At 28.5% G+C, this 20,536-nt stretch overlaps 3 protein-coding genes and 1 long non-coding RNA gene across 5 annotated transcripts; all 4 read right to left on the reverse strand.

Annotated features, from left to right (window-relative positions):
* Nucleotides 1–1,211: 1,211 nt before the first annotated feature.
* On the reverse strand, nucleotides 1,212–5,538 carry LOC136990944 (deoxyribonuclease-1-like). The gene is made up of 9 exons (XM_067289418.1): nucleotides 5,368–5,538; nucleotides 5,134–5,222; nucleotides 4,978–5,067; nucleotides 4,800–4,900; nucleotides 4,603–4,718; nucleotides 4,377–4,531; nucleotides 3,464–3,560; nucleotides 1,837–1,888; nucleotides 1,212–1,753 (listed from the first exon to the last, which is right to left on the reverse strand). Exons 1-9 carry the CDS (start codon nucleotides 5,536–5,538, stop codon nucleotides 1,347–1,349), a joined length of 1,278 nt encoding a protein of 425 aa, XP_067145519.1. The 3' UTR covers nucleotides 1,212–1,346.
* A 1,235-nt stretch (nucleotides 5,539–6,773) lies between these two features.
* On the reverse strand, nucleotides 6,774–14,626 carry LOC136990928 (deoxyribonuclease gamma-like). 2 transcript variants are annotated; one of them, XM_067289401.1, is made up of 8 exons: nucleotides 14,223–14,626; nucleotides 13,985–14,073; nucleotides 13,821–13,910; nucleotides 12,622–12,722; nucleotides 12,421–12,536; nucleotides 12,176–12,330; nucleotides 11,993–12,103; nucleotides 6,774–7,021 (listed from the first exon to the last, which is right to left on the reverse strand). In XM_067289401.1, exons 1-8 carry the CDS (start codon nucleotides 14,385–14,387, stop codon nucleotides 6,946–6,948), a joined length of 903 nt encoding a protein of 300 aa, XP_067145502.1. In that variant the 5' UTR covers nucleotides 14,388–14,626; the 3' UTR covers nucleotides 6,774–6,945. The 2 variants fall into 2 exon arrangements, with proteins under 2 accessions (XP_067145502.1, XP_067145503.1); XM_067289402.1 differs by lacking the exon at nucleotides 6,774–7,021 and adding an exon at nucleotides 11,472–11,930 and having other exon boundaries at nucleotides 12,007–12,103.
* A 503-nt stretch (nucleotides 14,627–15,129) lies between these two features.
* On the reverse strand, nucleotides 15,130–16,635 carry LOC136990937 (uncharacterized). The gene is made up of 3 exons (XR_010883126.1): nucleotides 16,623–16,635; nucleotides 15,476–15,512; nucleotides 15,130–15,370 (listed from the first exon to the last, which is right to left on the reverse strand). It is a non-coding gene; the product is annotated as an uncharacterized lncRNA (long non-coding RNA).
* Nucleotides 16,636–17,194: 559 nt separating this feature from the next.
* Nucleotides 17,195–18,099, reverse strand: LOC136968057 (uncharacterized). Its single transcript, XM_067262020.1, has 5 exons — nucleotides 17,956–18,099; nucleotides 17,818–17,879; nucleotides 17,630–17,737; nucleotides 17,496–17,534; nucleotides 17,195–17,413 (listed from the first exon to the last, which is right to left on the reverse strand). Exons 1-5 carry the CDS (start codon nucleotides 18,050–18,052, stop codon nucleotides 17,363–17,365), a joined length of 357 nt encoding a protein of 118 aa, XP_067118121.1. The 5' UTR covers nucleotides 18,053–18,099; the 3' UTR covers nucleotides 17,195–17,362.
* Nucleotides 18,100–20,536: the final 2,437 nt, after the last annotated feature.

Consider the following 20,536-nt stretch of genomic DNA (forward strand, 5'->3'; position numbering starts at 1 on the left):
AAACATTTTGAGTTTTGTGGAATGTCGCTGCATATGTGTATTGTTTCTGAAATTCAGTGAATGTAATAATTAATTACTTTGCACAGTTACCTCGTGTGTAACGAAATGTTTTAATAGACGGATGGCAGAAGCGAAAAATTTTTTTTCCCTAGGAAATCAGGGATCAAATCCAACTAGGAAACTTTAGGAATTTTTCGTGAGACCCGTGTCCCAGATATGGCGGGCCCCATTTTTCTCTCCCAGTTGCCCTGTTCCGGGCCTTAGTCGACCCGACCGTGGTTGTCGAGAAACCATCGTCATAGTACCAACAGGATGGAAATAGCTAAAAATTAAATTAACCAGAGCAGGGCCGGATCATCGAATAGACAAATGAGACAAATGTCTAGCTACTATTTAAATTAACAATATAAATATTATTGTCACAGAATGACACTGCTGCTACTAGATTTAAAGTATCATTGAGGTATAATAATGTACTTCAATTGAATACTGTAAATCTAGTAGCAGCAGTGTCATTCTGTGACAATAATATTTATATTGTTAATTTAAATAGTAGCTAGACATTTGTCTCATTTGTCTATTCGATGATCCGGCCCTGAACCAGAGATAATGTAGGCAGTTACTGAAGGTGTAGCGTCGTTTGTAATTCACGAAAACAAGATTTCTTTTTAACAAATATATATATTTGATGCATTTCTGTTCTATTAAATTTTATATATTTGTACAGTACATATTTAATGTTAATTCTAGTCAATATTTAAACCGAAGTCACGTTATTTCAATTCAAATATTTTTCCCCGAAAGGAGTTAGATAATGACCTGTACGACTCTAGTGCTAACGGAAAAATATGATGTACAGGGGCAAGACCCTACTAGTTTGAAGCGATGAGCATATATTTTATTTACATGTATAATTCTTCCTATTATATATGCACTAATAAGGTCTTTATTGAAACGCATTATAGATTTGGCAAAGTCCATGAGCCTGTAAATGGTGACAAATGCAATCTGACATATCTGGACCAGACTACTTCAATGGATCTGACTCAAATTCAACTTTAATATCAAATTGCTTTGCGTATTTTAAATGAATGCAAAGCAATTCATTTATCATCGCCAAATATATATTTGCAGGGCTTTATAATGTAGGAAATAAAATTACTTAAATTTAAAAAAGTTTCTTGATTAATTTATTTTATTTTTCTAAAAGATGTAACAAGTATGTTATAATGGTAAAAAACAGAAATAAAGTAAAATTTCTTATATAATGCAATGATAATCAAGTTCTTGTATATACTTTAAAATATAGTAATAAAATTAAGATGATACCAATCGAAATATTAAACTCAATTGATCGTTGTTTGACGACAGGTTAGTGTCGAACACGTTAAATGTCTAAGATCGCAATCGATATTTATTGAATAGATTAATGAATTTGGTTCTGTAAAGGAACTGTCGTCGTCGAGAGCTCCATTTTTTGCTTTATAATATACGCTAGCCCACACTTCTGGGTTGAAGACGTCGGGAAATTTCTGTGTAAGAAACTTGAACGATTCTAATAAATCTTCTAGATTATCCAATCTTTTGAAAGCATTGAACCTAACATAATTTCCATTGTCATCTTTAAAAATGCTTGTCTTAAAGTCAAACGTGTTTTGCTCTTGTCGAATGACTGTCGAATCCGAAATTGTCCTCTTGTCGGAAATTGTGAAACATACAAATGTTTCCAAATAAATTTCGGCTTCTTTGGAAACTAATTAAAATATAAAAATGTACGGCTTTTAATTAATGAATGTTTATGAAGTAATCAAATGTTTTATTGGTTACGGCACTTACGTTTTCCTTTCAATTTTACTTCCACTGGCCAATGATCAGAAACACTTGTTGTCTGGAATAGAGATTATGTTTATTCATATATTATTTTGCTTTACTATGATTTTTATTTATTCATAATTTAAATTGCATGATCAAAGGCATATATACCATTTATCTAGTTTATACTGGTATGTTTTATGTTTAAAAGATTGCTTTATATACTTAACCTAAAAAATTCAAGACCAAGCAATGACTAGAAATCAAATGTTTTCTATCTATTTAGAGACCGTAGTCGGGATACCAGGATATTTTACGGGTATCTGACGACGGTCAATAAAGAGGCCAACTCTGACGTTTGTTTGATATTGAATTTTGAGTTTACAGATGTAATTAAAATCATATATTTATAAAAAAATAAATATAAGATATATTAACATATAATATTACTTTTTTCTTTCCAGTTACTTTTACTAAACTTTAAAACTAGAGTTTAGCAATACATTATTATAAAATAATTTAATTTACAATTTCTTTTGGCACCAACAATATTTATTGCTTCTATTAAACTCAAGAATATGAAATTTTGCTTTTAGAAAAATATATCTGTATTAAAACACTAAAACTTGATTTTATTCAAGAGTTTATTTAGTATATATCAAACATAATTTATAATTTTCCCATCTCTCGTTCGGGGTGGGGCGGGCAACTTCAAAATTTCAAATAGAACGCCCAATTTTGTTTTTATATTTTTGGATTTTTTATTAAAAAAATAGTAAACTTTTATTTAGAATTTTTTCAAAAATAATTATTATTATTTATGAATTATGAGCAAATGTAAAAAAACAAGTTTTCTATTTCTGAGAGGTCTTTTTTAAAGTCTGTTAGAAATAATAAACTTAGTTTCATCATTTTGTTATTAGAAGAAATTTTCTGAGATATTAGCCAGGTTGAGGCCGAAGTTTTAAATGCGAAAACGTGTACGTCGGACGTTCCGCGCCGCTTTCCTGTAAGCCTAGAAGTTTGACAATGGTGTTTGGAATGTCGGTGGAATCGTGCTCGACATTCCAAACGCCATCGTCAAACTTCTAGGCTTACTTGAAAGCGGCGCCGAACGTCCGACGTACACGTTTTCGCATTTAAAACTTTGGCCTCAACTTGGCTATTTTTATGTTTCATCATACACGAAACACCCTGTATATGCAGGTGTGTATATACTCGTATCGAGATTTGCATCCGCTGTTTTTAAATAAAGTTCCAATTTCAATCAGCTATTCCCAATCCCAAATGAACTCTTTTATTTCTAGACTTGGCCAAAATTCAAATTGAAAATTTATTTTGAGAAATTAAATTTTTTACAAATTTTTAAAATTATATTATTACATTATTTAAAAAATATATCTGTTTCCAACTATAAAAAAATTATGCAATATATTATAACTTCAAATTACTTAGGAATATTTTATACATTTACTTTTCCGAAGAAAGAAGAGAAGAAAAATAATGGAATTTAATGAGTGAAACTGGGAAGGAAAAAGTTAAAAATTAGAATATGATGTGAAATAACAGAGGAGTAAAGAAGAGTGTAACAATGTTTTCCTGACAGACATTAAATAACATGTTGATTAATTGTTTATAAAGATAGACTTACTTGTTCAAGTGTCAATTCATATTTGTTTTGGAAATTTAAGATGTTAGCTGAATCATGTATCACTGCTTGTTTCAGTTCTTCTCCAGCAATTACAATCCTTTAAAATAATTTATAAAAAACATTATACAAAATCAAATGAAGACTACAGTAGAGCATCAATTATCCGAATACTGAGCGATCGAAACGTCGGTTAACCGAAATCGTTTGAGTCGGAAAATTCAAATTTTTGCTAGTGGTGTGGCACCACAACACTCCCTCCCTCCCTGCCAACCTAAACTGTAGGCCTACTTTAATGTAGTATCTTATGTAAGGCATGTATTTGTAAGATGTGTGATACAAAACATATTAAACACAAAACTGTACTGTACATATTTTTCTGTAAATAATCAATTATCTGAACAACCCCAGTCCCGAATTGTTTCGGATAATCAGTATTCTACTGTATTTTCAAAATGTCTCTTGTTCACTTTGCAACTTTTTCAAAAAATCTAACAATATTTACTACATCATAACTACATTGAATGCTGAAATATTTCATATTCTAATTCTTGTGACTAAAAAGCAGTTATTTCATAATCATTTTATTATGAAACATTGCAGAATACTTAAAGAAACTTGTTTGGATAAAAGACAATTTGAAACTAAAGATGGGACAAGGGATGTTTTGAAAACAAATCTTTAAAACAACAGACATTTTAACAAGAAAGAAATGGAAAAGACATGTAAGGATAAGAGACAAAGGACATTTTGCACTGAAAAATTTTTACCGTAGGATGATCGCCATCTTGTTGTGGACAAGAAGATGCAGAAATCAATATCTCATTTCTAACAGTTTTGGACAAGAGATGTTTTGAAAATAAGTGCATATATCATAATATTTAAATTTATTACAATAATCATTTGAAAAGTGTACCTGTCATAAGGACAACTGTTAATGTTCGTAGTGGTATCTACATGATTTCCAATTAACCAGATAAATTCATTTCTCATCCACAAAGAGATATTTTTCCAATCTCCTGTCTTGATATAAGAACATCCAGCATTCAAATCTCCCATAATAATTGCATTCTGTAAGATAATAGTTTAAAATATTTTGTAACAAATTTACAACAATTTAGTCAATAATGTCAATTACTCACTTTTGTTTTATATTTATTCTTGACATAATCGTAAACGTTTGCTAGAAAGCTTATCTCGTCGGCGGCATTGCTCGGCTGAACGTGAATACCAACGACAATAAAAGACGTTAGATTCTCTATTAAATAAAAATTTATGCAATTAGTAATTTAAAATTAAGTTTTTAGTATTGAAGAAAATACTCAAAAAAGTAACTAACTAATTGATGGAGAGAAGAAATGCACTATATAAGGAGGTCTCATAAAGTTATCATCCACATCTGGGTATATATCTGTGTCTAATACGGAAAACTTGTGTTTTCTAAATATAAAATTAAAATAATTACACATTTTTAAATATCTGAAAATAAATTTAAATGAGTTTTTGCCATTATTAACTTATAAAAGAAAGCATATTGTTCTTTTGCTGTCGATCTTCCTAGACGGTCACTCAAAGCCATGTTGTACGTAACTCCTCCCGAAGATAAACTGTTACGAAAAGAAGAAAATTTATTGAAAGAAAACAATTTTGCTAAAAATATAAAGCTCAGTTACCTGTTTATTGAATGAAGGAGATTATGAATGTAAATTTCATCACGACTGACAATTTCTTGTACGAGAATAATATCGTAAAGCAAAATAATCTTGTAAAAAGTTAAAAAGTTGCTGTAATATTCTATCTTTGATATCTTTACCTTACTTAAGAACTTAATTTAATTAATATAAATTTTTATTTCTAACTATTAACTTTAAAATTTATCACACAAATTACATTTGAAAATTATTTACCTTTCTGATAATTGTCATAACTTCTTCATTGGCAAATTTACTTGGTCCCAAATTTTGTATATTAAAGGCTCCAATTCTTAATGGACATTCAACAATTCTTAAATCTTCAATTGAGCAACAAGTTGTTTGGTATAAAACTGAAAACATTGAAAAAAGTATAAAATTCTTCATGACTTCTCGACGATAGGAAAATTTTTTAATAATTTTCATCTCTCTTTTGACAGAATTTATATAAAATCCTTTTAAAAGAAAGGATGTGATGTAAAAAGTTTTTATATAATTATATCCTTTCATATTATTATATATAATTAAAATAACTATTATTTCCTATTTATTTACTTGACATATATTTGTAAAGAAAAATAAAAATAATTTATTATTGCAAAAGTTAAAAAAAAAAAAAAACTGAAATTTATTGAAATATTTTTGTAAATTTATTGCTATAAAGCTTATGAAAATATGAAAAACAAATGTGCAAATTCAGTGATGTAGTGAGGGGGCAAGGGGAGTGTATCATTCCCCGGGTGCCACTTGCAGAGGGGGAATGATACACCCCCAAGACAAACTATATCTGTTCCTGGAAGGGGGAAGGGAGTGTCAATAAAGTGTCGCGCCCCGGGTGCCAGTTATGTTCGCTACGCCACTGTGCAAATTTCAATTTTTATTAAGTAAAAAGTGGATCTATGTGATGTTCTCATCAAAAGAAAGTAGTAGCAATTAGTTTTAGTGACAACTTGATGGCTTAATTAGAATGTCAACCTCTTGATTTGGAGACCCATGATTGAATTCAGGAATTTTTTGAGGTGGTTTATCCCAGATATGTCAGACCCTATCCTTCACAATCCAGTTGCTTCCATTATGAGCTTGGCCAAATTCACAATGGGTGTGATTAAGAAAGGATCTCCTAGATTTTTTTAGTAAAAGAAAAATTAATTTTTTAATCTAAGCTACAAATTCACTTTAACATATAAAATTATATGTTATTTGGATGCTGTCAAATATCAATGAAAAGAACCAATTTCATAGGAAATACATTATCTTTCAGAGTAACAGAATGCTCGTAACATTTTCTTACATCTTAGCATTTACATTCATGTCCTAATGTTTCATGAAATCAATAAAGAGAACTTTTTATATGGAAATTATAATGTTTCATTAAAACACAACCATTCACAACTGGGTAAACTTGATAAATACAGGCATCATCAGGCTATAATGCCCATTCCACATTGGCAAAAACGTTAGCTCTATCAATTTTTTCTCATGATTATTTGGTCTTTGTAGCTATTTTTTAAAATTTATTTAGCTTTGTACCCTCTCATTTTATTTTTTCATCATTTGTTGTTATGAAAATTAACAAAACATATCAGAAAGAGTCTGTTTAAGCCGTTAAATAGGTATAACTTTTAAGGATTTACAATACAATAAACAAAGACTACAAGGCTAAAACACACTCAAGTTTACAAGTAGCTTATATTTAAAAGTTAACTCACTTATTTAAATTGAGTAAATTAAATTGCAGTTGTCTTGTTATCAGAGCTGCATTAATACTTGTGCACAACTAGTTATGCTAAGGCCTCACCTTCTTAGAGACCTCCTATCATCGCTTATTCTTTTACACATGTATATGTAAAATGCCTCTAAGAAAATTGGGCTAGGGGTGTCAAAAATGCTTAAAACAGCAGATGTTAAATTGGAAGATTGAACATTAATTGTTTTCTTTATAAAACAATTAATATTACACATTAAAAATATATTTATTAAAATAAAATGTTGATTTTATTACCGAGCCTCCTTTATTGTTCTTTAAGTTATATTAATTAATCAATACATTACATTGGATTATATATAAGGAACAAAATTTCCAATTCTAACAGAATGTAATGCTATTCTGTAATTAATATACTTCAATATAAAAGATATAATAATAAAAAAAATGTAAATTTGAAACATTAAAGTGTATAGAAGGAAAAATAATCATTAAATATAAAATTTGATTTAATTTACTTAAGTTCTTGTAACAAAAACTGCATTAATGCTTGGGCATAAATGAATTTATGAATAAAAATTTTATAAAATACTACAAATATTTTCTTTTCTAGGAGTTTTCAATTTTCTAAAAATTTTGTTTAGCTTTGATTTTAACAAAATGCAGTTATTAATGTTATTGTTTTCAATATTTTTGTCTGTCAATCCATATCAATCTTAAACATCCTGCTATTGATTGTTTCAATGAAGTGCAAAATGATGGGGGTAATCCAGAATGGTATGTAAGGAATTTCCTTTCATTCCAACCACTACATCATTAAACAAATTAATTATAACATTTATTTTTATCTATCAAATATTTTTAATTGGTCATTGATAACATTACAAAAAGTGACAACTAAATTGCATTATAATTTTATGATACTTAAGACAAAATTACTTGATTGATTAATTAATCCCTATATATAATTGTTTAGATTTAACTTATGCTGGGTTGCAATTTTTAATCATAGTTTTAATTTATTTAATTTAAAATATATGCTCTTGATTTTAGTAGTGTCTTGTCCCTGTACATCATACTTTTCCTGATAACAAGTCATAGCAGCCATCCATCCATTCAGGAGGAAATTTTTGAATTGAAATAACATGACTTCCAGTTTAGACCGGAAGTTCATTTATTCTTAATTGGGATCTCCAAAGCTTTCCATAGCTGGTCTTAACTTTTATCTAACACCATTCTTAGATTAAGGAAGGATAGACAGACAGTCAGTGAATTTATAGGTCTGCAATTTGAAAATTGCAGCCCAATTAATATTAACATTTCATTGTTAAAGGCTAAATACCAAATTAATTAATTAAAATTGAAGACAGTCTGTTGACACAGACATCCTTTTATTCACTTTCAAGTTCTGGAATACTTCCGACCCGACATTTTCAAAATATTCCATTAAAACATAAAAAATATACAGGATGTTTCAAAACTATATGTCAGAAATGTAAAGGCAGGTAAAGGGGACCTAAATAAGCAGATTTCATAAAGGAATGTGGGTGCAGAAATGCCACGAGAGGGAGCTGTTGAATTTGGCAAATGAAAGTGCTTTGCTGGTTTGAATCATCATTCCCTTCACACATTTTGAGCAATATGCATCGTTAAACCAATGCCAAGCTTGCCGACATGCATTTCATGTACGGAGCTGCCAAGGAAATGGAACGGCTGCTCACATACACGGAGCAATTTCTGGGTAGGAATCTGCCAGATCACCAAATATTCGAGCGTCTTCATTGGGAGTTGTGCGCGAGTGGATCCCCAGATTTGATGTGCTTGGATTTCTTCTTTTGGGTCACATTAACAGCATGGTGTACAATAGTCCCATAACATCTGAAGATCTGGTTGCCCGATTGTCTGTTGCTGCTGGAAATGTGTGTGACATGCCTGACATTTTTACTAATGTATGCCAATCCATGCACCACCGTTGTGAATCTTGTATCGCTGTTGGTGGTCACTCTTTCGAGCAGCTATTGTAAACTGCTCGATAAATATATTGTTGCTTTCGTCTTTACTTGTCTTTTCATTTACCTGTTGTTAATACTGCCTTATGTGCTAGGACTTCAATGTGCATTTCCACACCCACATTCCTTTACAAAATCTGCTTATTTAGGTCCCCTTTACATGCTTTTACATTTCTGACGTATAGTTTTGAAACACCTGTATATACGTGGTTAAAAATAAATTTTTTAAATGTGGAGCAGAGGCAAAACAGATGTCTTCTTACTTTTCCATTGGGACCACACTCTTGCTTGAACAATCCATTGAGAGAACTGTTTCAATAGTATATGTCTTTAATTTTAATTAATTAATAAGTAATTAATTTAAAATAATATTTTTATATCATTTTGAATCTGATAGCAATTACACAAAAACTAAATAAGTATGTTATAACTGCTTTACTGTTATATGGTTATAATTGTTAGTGTAAAAAATTCCACATATAATTTTTGTTGCTTTTGCAACTTTGTGCATATTTTTTACAAAAGTAATATAATGGAGTATAAAATATTTTACACAACGTCTTTTTATGAAATTAATAAATTATATTTTATTTTTAAATATAGTTTGTACAGGTGCAGCAGCTTTTGTATAATCAATTGTAAAAACAATATTTGAATTAAAAAAAACCATTGTTTATCAGACAAACAGAAATTTTATAATTTTTAATTAGTATTTTATAACATTCAACACATTAATAATTATTCATCTTAATATTACCTCACAAACTGCTGAAAAAAATCATACAAATAATATTTAAATTATAATAGAAATAGACTTTATGGTATTTTCAATAAACATACTGTATAGCAAAAGAGTTTATATTCAATATTCAATCATTGCATCTATCATATTCATATCTTTTCATTGCATTTTCAAATTAAAAGTAATAAGTTATTAAGATTTATGTTTATGAAATTAGCAGGACACTTAAGATTTCTGAACAACCATCATAGTATGTAATACAAGGTGTCTGAGAAAGATCTTTATCATTCTAAACATTAATAAGAAAAATACTAACGGGTGAAATGAAATGCAGTTTGCTGCAAAAGAATGAAGACATCTGAGAGTTTTTTCTGGTATCGATTGTGTGAGGTAGATGGATTGGTTGTGGAGGACCCATATCTTGGCCTCTGCGATCGCCCGACATAACTCCAATGTATTTCTTTTTTTTTTTTTGGGTTACGTTAAAGACAGGGTTTATCAAACACCTGTTTCTGATATATCCATTTTAAAAGAAAGGAAAGGAATTAGCAATCCTCACTGTTACACCGCAAATGTTAAAAAACACTTGGAGGGAAATTGAGCAGACTCGCCATTGTTCATGCTACTATACTAACGGAGCTCATGTACTGTACGTGAATTGTATCCTTTCCTTTAAAACGGATATATCAGAAACAGATGTTTGATAAACCCTGTCTTTAACATAACCCAAAAAAAAGAAATCCAGTAGAGTTATGTTGCGTGATTGCAGAGGCCAAGGTATGGGTCCTCCACGACCAATCCATCTACCTCAGACAACTGATACCAGAAAAAACTCTTAAATGTCTTCATTCTTTTGCAGCAAACTGCATTTCATTTCACCTGTTAGTATTTTTTATTATCAATGTTTAGAATGATAAAAATCTTTCTCGAACACCCTGTATTTTGAAACATTATACATTTGGAAAATTCTATAGTTATTTGCTATAGAATAATAAATAGACATAAGAAAAACTCAAAAGTGGTTAAAGGAGTTAAGATATTTATTTATCTTAACTCCTTTAACCACTTTTGAGTTTTTAACTTTGCTTTCGGGTTTAACTCTTTAAACACATGAAATTAACTAAAATCAGCTTAATCTTGTGGTACGCAGAACACAGATGTTCCGTGAAGCCACTTCAGGCGTTCCGTGAAAATATCAAATATACAATTAAAGGTTGTTGCAAAAGAAAAATCAATACAATGTCAAATAATTTTTGTATAGGAATGTAATCAGCAAATGCTAATGACATCATATACTAGACTGAGTGCACTCTTGATTTCAAAAAGGTTTGCCACTCCTGCTTTAAAGCCGACGTATTTTAAGTGTTCTGCAGAAAAAATGTCAAAGTTTAGTGTTCCCCGACTTCAAAAAGATTGAAATCCATGGGCTTAATCTGTTAGAGATGAAATCAGCCGTTGGAAAAGTTGTTTGACTGGTTTTTCTATACAAGTTCCCATTGTAGACCGAGGGGTAAAAACAATTTACTTTCCAGGTACATAGAAAGAAGAAAATTTCAAAGCTTCTATATTCAAAGAATTCTATATTCTGACAAATAGTAAACAAAATTACAGTATAATTAATTATAATTTGTCAAAAATGATGGAGGAAGAAACAAAATCTATAAGCTTTTAAGCTGGATCATAGCCAGTTAAATCAACATTAAGATATTGAGGCTTGATTGTAAAAAACAGCAACTAACCTGGATCTATATATTTTTTTAAAAATATTAAACTTATTTAAGCTAATAACAAAACTGAAACTGACTTTTTCACTAAAATCAGCATATCCTTTTTATTTATCTAAGAAAAGAAGTCAGCATTTTGGGAGATGCTAAGAATTTAAGGTCCTTCTCACATCAAATCAACAAATTTGTCACTGGCATCAGAAGTAAATTATTTTTTTAAATGTAAAAATTAAAAATGATTATAAGTTTAATGATTAATCATTAAAATTTAACAAGACATGCTAAGAAAATTTTAAATTTGAATGAGGTTGCACATTCCATCAATGCTGTAGAGCTATAGACACGAAGCCAAATATAGGATATTATATTTTTAGATTCTAAATGTAGAATTATAGATTTTTCTGAATGCATAATTACTTAATTTACAGTAAATTTCATTTTCATAAAAAAGTATTTTGTGATTTGAATGTTAATTATAAAAATAACATATATTTTTATGTTATAAATATATGTGTGTCATATGTTTTAAAATTTCAGGTAAATCTACTTTTCGCTTTTAATCTTACTTCAACTGGCCAATGATCTGAAACATCTCTGGCCTAAAATAAAGATTTTATAACATTATTACAATTAAATTTTTTTGTTTTATGTTAATAAATACAGGAATTTACTTACCTCGTCTAAAGTTAATTTGTATGCATTCTGAAAATTGAATATTCCAGCTGAATTAGGTATTACTGCACTTTCAATTTTCTCCCCGGCAATTACAATTCTTGTAAAACAAATTATAAATTAAATTATTGTAAATGTCATATAATTAATGAAAAATTTAAAATATAATCACCTATCATAAGGACAAGTGTTGGCATTTGTCGTAGTATCAACATTTTGACCTATTAACCAGATAAAGTCTCTTCTAGTTCTTAATCGAATATTTTTCCAGTCACGTACTCGTACCGAAGAACACCCTGCATTCATATCTCCCATAATCATCGCATCCTACATTATAAATATATTTATTACAACTATAAATATGTATTTCAATACGAAACTTTTGGATTTTTATTCTGTAAACTTGTTTTTACTTACTTTTATTTTATACTTATCCTTTGCAAAATCATAGACATCTGTTAAATAATCTGTTTCATTTGCTGCATTACTTGGTTGTGTGTGAATGCCAATTGCAATAAAAGATGGCAAGTTTTCTATTAAATGTAATGTTCAGTTTGCAAATATATACAAGCTATTCAAATAACAATAAATAAAATGAACAAATATAAAAGAACCAACCAACTGTTGGAGTTTGAAAATGCACTATATAAGGAGGTCTCATAAATTTATCTTCCAAATCAGGATATACCATTTTATCTAATACTGAAACTGCATCTCTCCTAAACAAATGGTGATAAAATTAGATACTCTAATAAAAGAAAAATTCCAGTTATAAAAAATTTTAACAAAAATCTTTTGCAGGAATTAATAGATTTAAATAACTTAAAAACAAGCTGTTATCTTCAAGCACTTTTAAGTAAAAACAATTGAATACAGTTGCATAAAATTAGATCTAAGAAATCCATTGCTTGAAATATTTTAAAGGAAGTACACACGTACTAGTACACCTGAACATATGGATGAAAAATGTATACTTGAATGTGTGGATGACAATAGCTTTGTCATCCACACATTCAAGTATACAGGACAGGTATACATCCAGTAAACCTTAATATTAGCTTTTCAAGTATACTGAATACTCTGGATTCTGTACATGTTTACCTGGCTTTATCTTTTAATATCTTGCCAGCAAAGAACCAGATTGTACTTGTTTATAAGTTGTTTATAAGTCTTCAATTTGAAGATTGAGCAATGTACAACCTTTTTTGAATCTTCTTTTATTGACCATTAAACAAATTTGATTTATTCATCTATATGCAAGATGCATTTTGAGCTATAAGCTCCTTTTCGGTTGCTTTTAACATACAATTAGAAATTGATTTATAACATTAAAAGATTTCTACAAACCATAAAATTATAAGTAGATATTTTCCTGATTAAAATCTGACAGATCATTTTACAAAATGTCGGTCAGAGTTTAATAAGGCAATTTAAAAGGCCATGCATTGCTCAATCTTCAAATTGAAGAGACATCATAACTTTTAATATCTTTTAAAGTTATTTATTAAGTTATCTAAAGATGATTTAAATATAAAAAATTTTCAATTATTCTCATTTCATTTTATATGTAAAATTATTTTAAAAAGTAATTTCTGATAGAAAAAAATCAGTTTTTAAAACAGTGGATGTAATGCTCTGACTTCTGTTATAATCTACAGTAAAAGATATATGGAAATTAGTTCTAGGTAATGTGGAGTGGTTATCACAAAGCCAATTATTAGAGCAATTTTTTTAATTGAACTTTTTGTAAGTTTAAAATTTCAAAATATTTTAAATATTCTAAAGTATAAATATTTGTATATTTATGCTTTACCTACCTGTAGAAGAAAGCATACTGCTCTTTAGCTTTATTTCTTCCTAAACGTTTGCTCAAAGCCATATCGTAGACTATTCGTTTTGGTGCTACACTATTAAATGGAAATGTTTATTTAAAGTACAGAATATATACATATAATACATATATCATTAACTTATATCTTACCTGTTAACTGAATTGAGAAATTCCTTCATAAGATTCTGATTACGGGTTACAATTTCTTGTATTAGGACAACATCGTAACGAAGTATAATCTAAAATTTATATGATTTTAGATATTATTAATTTTATGTTTATATAACTGAATTTAAATTATTATTATTTACATTAATATCTATTATGTAAATAATATTTTTTAAAATTCAGTTATATAAACATAAAATTCTAAATTATATTTACTTACATTTCTAACAATTTCTGCAATTTCTTCATTATTAAGTTTTTTGACCCCTAAATTTTGAACATTAAAAGCACCTATTTTTAATGAAGATGATCTTACATCTTTACTAGAACAATATTTTATTTGATATGTGTATAAAAATACAAGAACAAAAATAAAACTTTTCATGCTTCTTGTATTATAGAGAATTTTAACTGAACTGTTTCTATTGTAACAGATGCTGATGTAGGAATCTTTAAAGGAAGGAATAGTCGCAAGTTATATTTGCATTGTTCCTTCCTGTTTAACAAGTAATTTTTTATTTAAACAGGTCATTTATTATTGTTACCTTATCTATAAGATTATTTCTATTAATTATTTAAAAAGTGATTCGTGAATATTTTAATCTCTTTTTAGTAATGTATAAATGTTTAAGTCATTTCATAGCTGTAAATATTTAATAGAAATTTAGTAAAATTCACATTACATATGATATAAAATATGAAAAACAATTATTTATCAATAGCAAAAACAACAGAACTATATCATCAATAACAACAAGAATACTAGCAACAATAAACGAGTGCCATTTCTTTCAATTTGTCGACTAAATTTTTGAGTATTGATATATTTTCAATAATAGTGTTTTTTATCTCTCAATCAGGTTTAGTCAAACTGAAATTCTGTTTAACAAAATATAGTGTTTCACATCATTTTGTCTTCCAGTTATCCGAACAAAACAACTTGTTTTTAATTCCTTCGTCAAAGAAAGAAATATACTGTTGACAGTGAAGACTTAACCAATAAACAAAGTATGCCTTATGACGTACTATAAAATAAAAATGATAGTATAAAAAATTACTGAACTGGTGTTTGATTAGTACTATGAAAGAACACCTAAGACTGTCACTAAAATGTTTGTTCTGGATAATGCTGGACAAGTTATTTGCTCATGGTATAAATCATAGAAATATTCATTAACATAATCCATAAATAATAATATAAAATAAGATTGTCAGATCTTCATTAGTTACTGAACATTGTTCAAAATTTGGAATTTTCCATGTTGTGGAACTAGATGGCATCAAAGTTAATTTTTCACTGTTTTCAAGTGGGCAAACTGAGTAACAATGAACAGTTTCAACATTGAGACTAGCAACTGTGAGTTACACCTAGATAATAGAAAACTTTTGTTACTTTCTACATAATTTATAAAATATTTATACAAATAAATTTAACATAAGTATTTTAAATTTGTATTATATTAAGCAACTTACTAAAACAAGAATATTTTAAAGTATGCCATAAATGGAACTGTCAAAATAACAAAACCAGACAGTTTTCTATACAAATTTTCAACTATAACAATTCAAAATTGCAAATGTTACAATTTGTGCTTTGCATAAATAAAAAATTGCATAATATGAAACAAACTATAATAAATTGTCAACTGAGTATAATTAATTTTTGGAAAGAATTCATCATAATTTTTTTAATTATTATAATACTGTATTTGCAAGTAGCCTATAGTATTTATTTTAAAAGATAAATAATTGTGTTATAGTTTGAATTATGAATTATTCAATGAAAATGGATTTTGAATGGATAACGCAATTAACGATCTATACCTCGTTTTAAAATTCATTATTTACCATTATCTTTATCTCAGATTTTTGAAGTCAAACACAGCTGAAACGAAGACGTCGAGACGAACGTGCAGGATAACAAAGGACAAGATAAAGAACGCCTCTGTCAAAGGAAGCTTACACGTCACCGACTTAAAGGTTAAATCGGAAGAAGAGAGGTCGAGACGGTTCGAGTACGTTTATAGAAGACCAAATAACGCTCCAGCAAAGAGCAACGAGGTTGGAAGACGAAGGCATTAAAGGAAAGGATGACTCGAATGGAGAAGGTGTAGAAAGACTTGAAATAGTGTGGGGTGAAAATGGAAGATGCTGAAAACATAATAGAATGGAGAAGGATTTAAAGAGCCGACACTAAGAAGCTGGTAAAAAGCATGGAGATGATGATCTTTATCTAAGATTTTTAGCATAAAATTTTGTTAAGTATAGCTATTTATCACAGACTTTTTGACTGTTGTTTACATAAAATTACAATATATGTCAGTGAGACTGCCACACGTGGTTGTTAGCATCTCATAGGTTAGCGCATTTTTAAGTTTTGAGACTGTTTTTTTAGTTTTGAAAGTTTCTCCCTCTCCTACAGCACTGGAAAGACCTTTTTTCCGTGCCCATCGTGGATTTGTTCAAATCCTCAATGGGAGTGCTCGATGATAAGTCAGAATTCTATTTACATTCATATTAAGCCGTTTATAACAAATGAAATAATAATAATGTATGCAATAAAGGTATAAAAAATTACAGTTTATTTACAAAAACCAAAATAATCCGGAAAAAGACACACCTTTAAGGTAAACCCACTTATCACGTGGAAATTCATAGAGATTACCAGTCACCCCCTAGCGGAAAATTAAATGAGTTAATTTTAACCTAAATGCACCTAATGTGAACAAGCTAAAAGAGTGATTCGACCCAGCAGAAATTCAGCAGTTGAATTTCAATTGTTGTAGAAAATCCGCTAATCTTAACTTATGAATGGAACCCTGCTAATTAAGCAATTTAGTATCTATCAACAATCTCTTTCAATTTCCAATTAAACTACTTTTTTCTTGTTATTTCACACGCTAATGTCATCGTCATTAATTTAAATCATGAGTTCGGCCAGGTCACAATGGATGAGACCAGGCAATGAAGGATGGGGCCTGATATATCCGGAGCAAACCGCCTAAGTTTTAATTATTTTTTTAGAAAATATTCCAAACAAACTTCCTGTAGGAATTCCATTAATTTAAAAGGATATCCTCGTTATATTTCCTTGCCGTTTAACATTTAAAGTATTTGGGCTATAATTTAAAATACAATTGTACTGTATTTTTAACGTAGTCACAGCGAAATAATAAAATGTACTAATTATAATTCAAAGCAAATTAAACTTTATTAATATCTTAATTAATTAATTACAGGTTTTTCTTTTAAAAGCTTTTCTTCAATGCTTAGTTTACATATTGCTGCAGTAATTACGATATCATATCTTTTGATTATGATAAATCTTCTTAGACTGGAGAAAAAGGTTGAAAGCTTTGCCTAATTAATTACTTTCATGCAGTCGTTAACGATTTTAATCATTTCTTCATCCTGTAAATAGTTGGTAATAAAATTTAACTCGTTTGATATGCTTCGTATTAAATAAAAGTAGAATTATTTAAAAGTAACTTACAGTTAGATCTTTCTTGCTGCTTTCGCAACATTCTTCCATCTGAAAACAAGTAATAAATAAATAAAAATTCTAGAAAATTTCCTTTCTAACTAGAAATATCAAATCATTTTCCAAGTTTATAATGATTAATTTACCTGTTTATGTTTCAAGTCTTCATCATTGGTGCACATCTTCATAGCCGCTTGGTATGGTGTATCAACACCATATATCTTCTTGCCGCAGTCAGTCCAAGTTATTACAACCTGTATTAAATCAGAGAAATGAATTTAAACAAACACATAAATCGAATTCGTTCTCTATTAAAACCTTTATTAGTTTTTACCTTTTTTGGTACTTTGGGTTCAAAGCATTTCCACAATTTGTCTCTTTTATCTTGCGGTAATTCTATTTAAAATATAATTTACGATATTTAAATTCTCAAAAAATATATATACGAAATGCTTATATTAAAGATACTTACTACAAAATTCTTCTTCAGTTATATGATGCATATCTCCATCAGCTGAAACAATGGCTACGGTAGCCATGAGAGCGATCAATGCCAAGGAGCAATACATGTTGAATGGTTTTGATTGTTAGCTCGAAGTTAAGCTTGCACATTCGTTGAAATTCTCAGTATTTATAGTAAATTTTGCAGGCAGTTTTCTTGACGTCATTGCCAGTAAAGGGTAACGATACGCTATAGATTAATTTTGAAGTCGTGCGCTAGAACACCTGATTAAATGTTTCCAAAAGTATTATGCTTGAATAAGTTTTATTCACATTTTTATAATTTGTGTCATTCATTCGTATCCATTGTATTTCACCATTGATAATAATAATAAGCTTGACAAAAAATAGAATAGAAATAAAAGTTTTGTTAAATCTTTTGAAAACGAAATTATCTGGCGTGTAAGCTCGAATTACTTGCATTCATTCTCCCTTTTTAAAATAAATTTCTGTTTTGTATAGAAAGTTAGAGATAAAATTAGGTTAGGTAATACAAAAATAGAAACTTTGGCATTTTATAACATATATATTTTGATATGTTCTTCATAAATTCAGTTTAAAATATAAATACAGGTATATTCATTCGTTTCTGATTATATTAAATTATTTTCTACAGGCTCATTATACATAAATTACCCTTAATGCAGACTATCTTAAAGTACGTTAAATTTTCAGTGTCCTATTGGCACGAATAGGGCCTTTTTTCCCGTACTTACCGTGGGTTCGGCCAGGCCATATATAAGACAGACAGCTTATGAGAAATTCTTGAGATTTTTTGACCGCCCTCGTTCAATTTCGGGTTCTAATCTAAGCATCGTTTCGTCAATGTCGTAATTGTGGAAATGCTAACAGTTTTGTTATTTAAAATCGATTTAATTACAGTTTAGCAGAATTAAATACAATAAATAACACCCGAAACATGAATTCTGGCTTATAAACCACATTGTCATACAAAAAGGCTACGAATCAGACAGGAAAAAAATGTATTTCGGTTTCAATTAGAACTGAATCTGTATCCTTTGATAGCATTTCATTAAGAGAATGGGAGTATCACAGTACCTTACTAATTGCTATTACTCACTTATTGTTATTGAAGGAGATGAATTCATATCCTATTCCGAACAAAGTTCTGTTTGGGCCTTAGTTTCTTTGGGTTTAGAAAAAAGGCTCTTTCACTGTATACAAACATATAGGGCCTAAACTTCTTTTAAAGGTGTTTGTTTAATCTACAATTTTTAAATATTTGTAATGTAAATTATGATTAGATATTAATAAAGTATAAAAAATCAAATATTCTTGAAGGTGATATCACTTTATTTTTATCTGATTTCTTAGTTTTCAACGGTTCTTTATCATACAAAGAATTTGCATATGTAATCTTAATAATTAATCAAACATTTACAATACAGTATTAAATTTAAAGTAAAACCTATACTTTAAACAAATAGAAAATTCATCTCTGCTCTATAATTGCAGTACATGATATAGAAATAAAAATTAAATAAATAAAAATATGAGTTTTATTATTAAAATACATTGAATTTTAACTATTAAATTTATAATTTATTACGTGTTATAGCAATAATTGAAAGCGTTAGCTGATCGTAACATTAATTATTACTCATTCACCGTTAAACTATTATTGTTCATTCAATGACTAAACAATATTACGTATAAGACGATAATTACGTGTTCTAAAAAATGATTCAGCATCTAAAAATACATTAAATATTTATACAATTAAAGCTACGACACAATCCAATGCCGTTGGAAGTTATAGCAAAGTGTATATATATATATATATTATATATTTATAATACAACTTTTTTGGGAATTTTAAGGTAAATTTTTGAAAAGGAATCGGTCTTTTTGGAAATATTCTTATGCAAATATAAGAAGAGACAAAAGTTTTTTCTTATGTTTAGAGTTAGAAAAGGTCTACGATTCGATAGTCAAATTAAAGGGAAATTAATAGATATTATAGGCTTTTTTGAACCTATAACCATTCCGTCCATTGTTCTCATACACTAGGACCCGTCTCTTCTCTCTTCTCTTCCTTAATCTAATAATAAACATATGGAAATCATTTAATAGGTTTATTATTTTTAATTATAATTGAAAAGATTAATTTAAATATCTTGAATTTTATATAAAAGATTTAATGATTTTAATATGAAAAAAATTCTTTATGCTTTAGAAACAATAGTTATAGCTGTGTGAACAATTTTAATTTATTTATTGTGTCAACTTATAACGAATAGTGTAAAGCTGATTAAATAAATTTTAAAAGAATTGATTTGTTTGAATAAAATAAAAGCAAAACGTACTTTAGGCAATTTAAATGTATTATATTTATTTGAATAATTTAATAATGCCAATTAAAATTTTAATTCATTTAACTAAATTCCTAAATTAATGGTATAATGATATAATTAATTTTAAATATTAATTTAAATTATAATTAATTGTACAGTGTTTGTTGTAAACATAATAAAAGTATCGTTGAATGTAATTACAATTATTGTAATTCGGAGGATTTTTCTGTATGTATG

Source organism: Centruroides vittatus, unplaced genomic scaffold (assembly GCF_030686945.1).
Source record: "Centruroides vittatus isolate TY-2023 unplaced genomic scaffold, ASM3068694v2 contig_1381, whole genome shotgun sequence".
NCBI lineage: Eukaryota > Metazoa > Arthropoda > Arachnida > Scorpiones > Buthidae > Centruroides > Centruroides vittatus.

Excerpts from the sequence above, each read along its gene's own strand:
- LOC136990944 (XM_067289418.1), bottom strand. The coding sequence starts at position 5,538 with ATGAAGAATTTTATACTTTTTTCAATGTTTTCAGTTTTATACCAAACA. Across the intron at positions 4,532-4,602 it reads AGAATAAATATAAAACAAAA|AATGCAATTATTATGGGAGA; the intron begins GTGAGTAATTGA and ends ATTATCTTACAG. Across the intron at positions 1,754-1,836 it reads AGTAAAATTGAAAGGAAAAC|TTTCCAAAGAAGCCGAAATT; the intron begins GTAAGTGCCGTA and ends TATTTTAATTAG.
- LOC136990928 (XM_067289401.1), bottom strand. The coding sequence starts at position 14,387 with ATGAAAAGTTTTATTTTTGTTCTTGTATTTTTATACACATATCAAATA. Across the intron at positions 14,074-14,222 it reads TTGCAGAAATTGTTAGAAAT|ATTATACTTCGTTACGATGT; the intron begins GTAAGTAAATAT and ends TATAAATTTTAG. Across the intron at positions 7,022-11,992 it reads GACGAGGTAAGTAAATTCCT|CCCAATTTTCTTAGAGGCAT; the intron begins GTATTTATTAAC and ends TGACACCCCTAG.
- LOC136968057 (XM_067262020.1), bottom strand. The coding sequence starts at position 18,052 with ATGTATTGCTCCTTGGCATTGATCGCTCTCATGGCTACCGTAGCCATT. Across the intron at positions 17,880-17,955 it reads AACTGAAGAAGAATTTTGTA|AATTACCGCAAGATAAAAGA; the intron begins GTAAGTATCTTT and ends TATTTTAAATAG. Across the intron at positions 17,414-17,495 it reads GCAGCAAGAAAGATCTAACT|GATGAAGAAATGATTAAAAT; the intron begins GTAAGTTACTTT and ends AACTATTTACAG.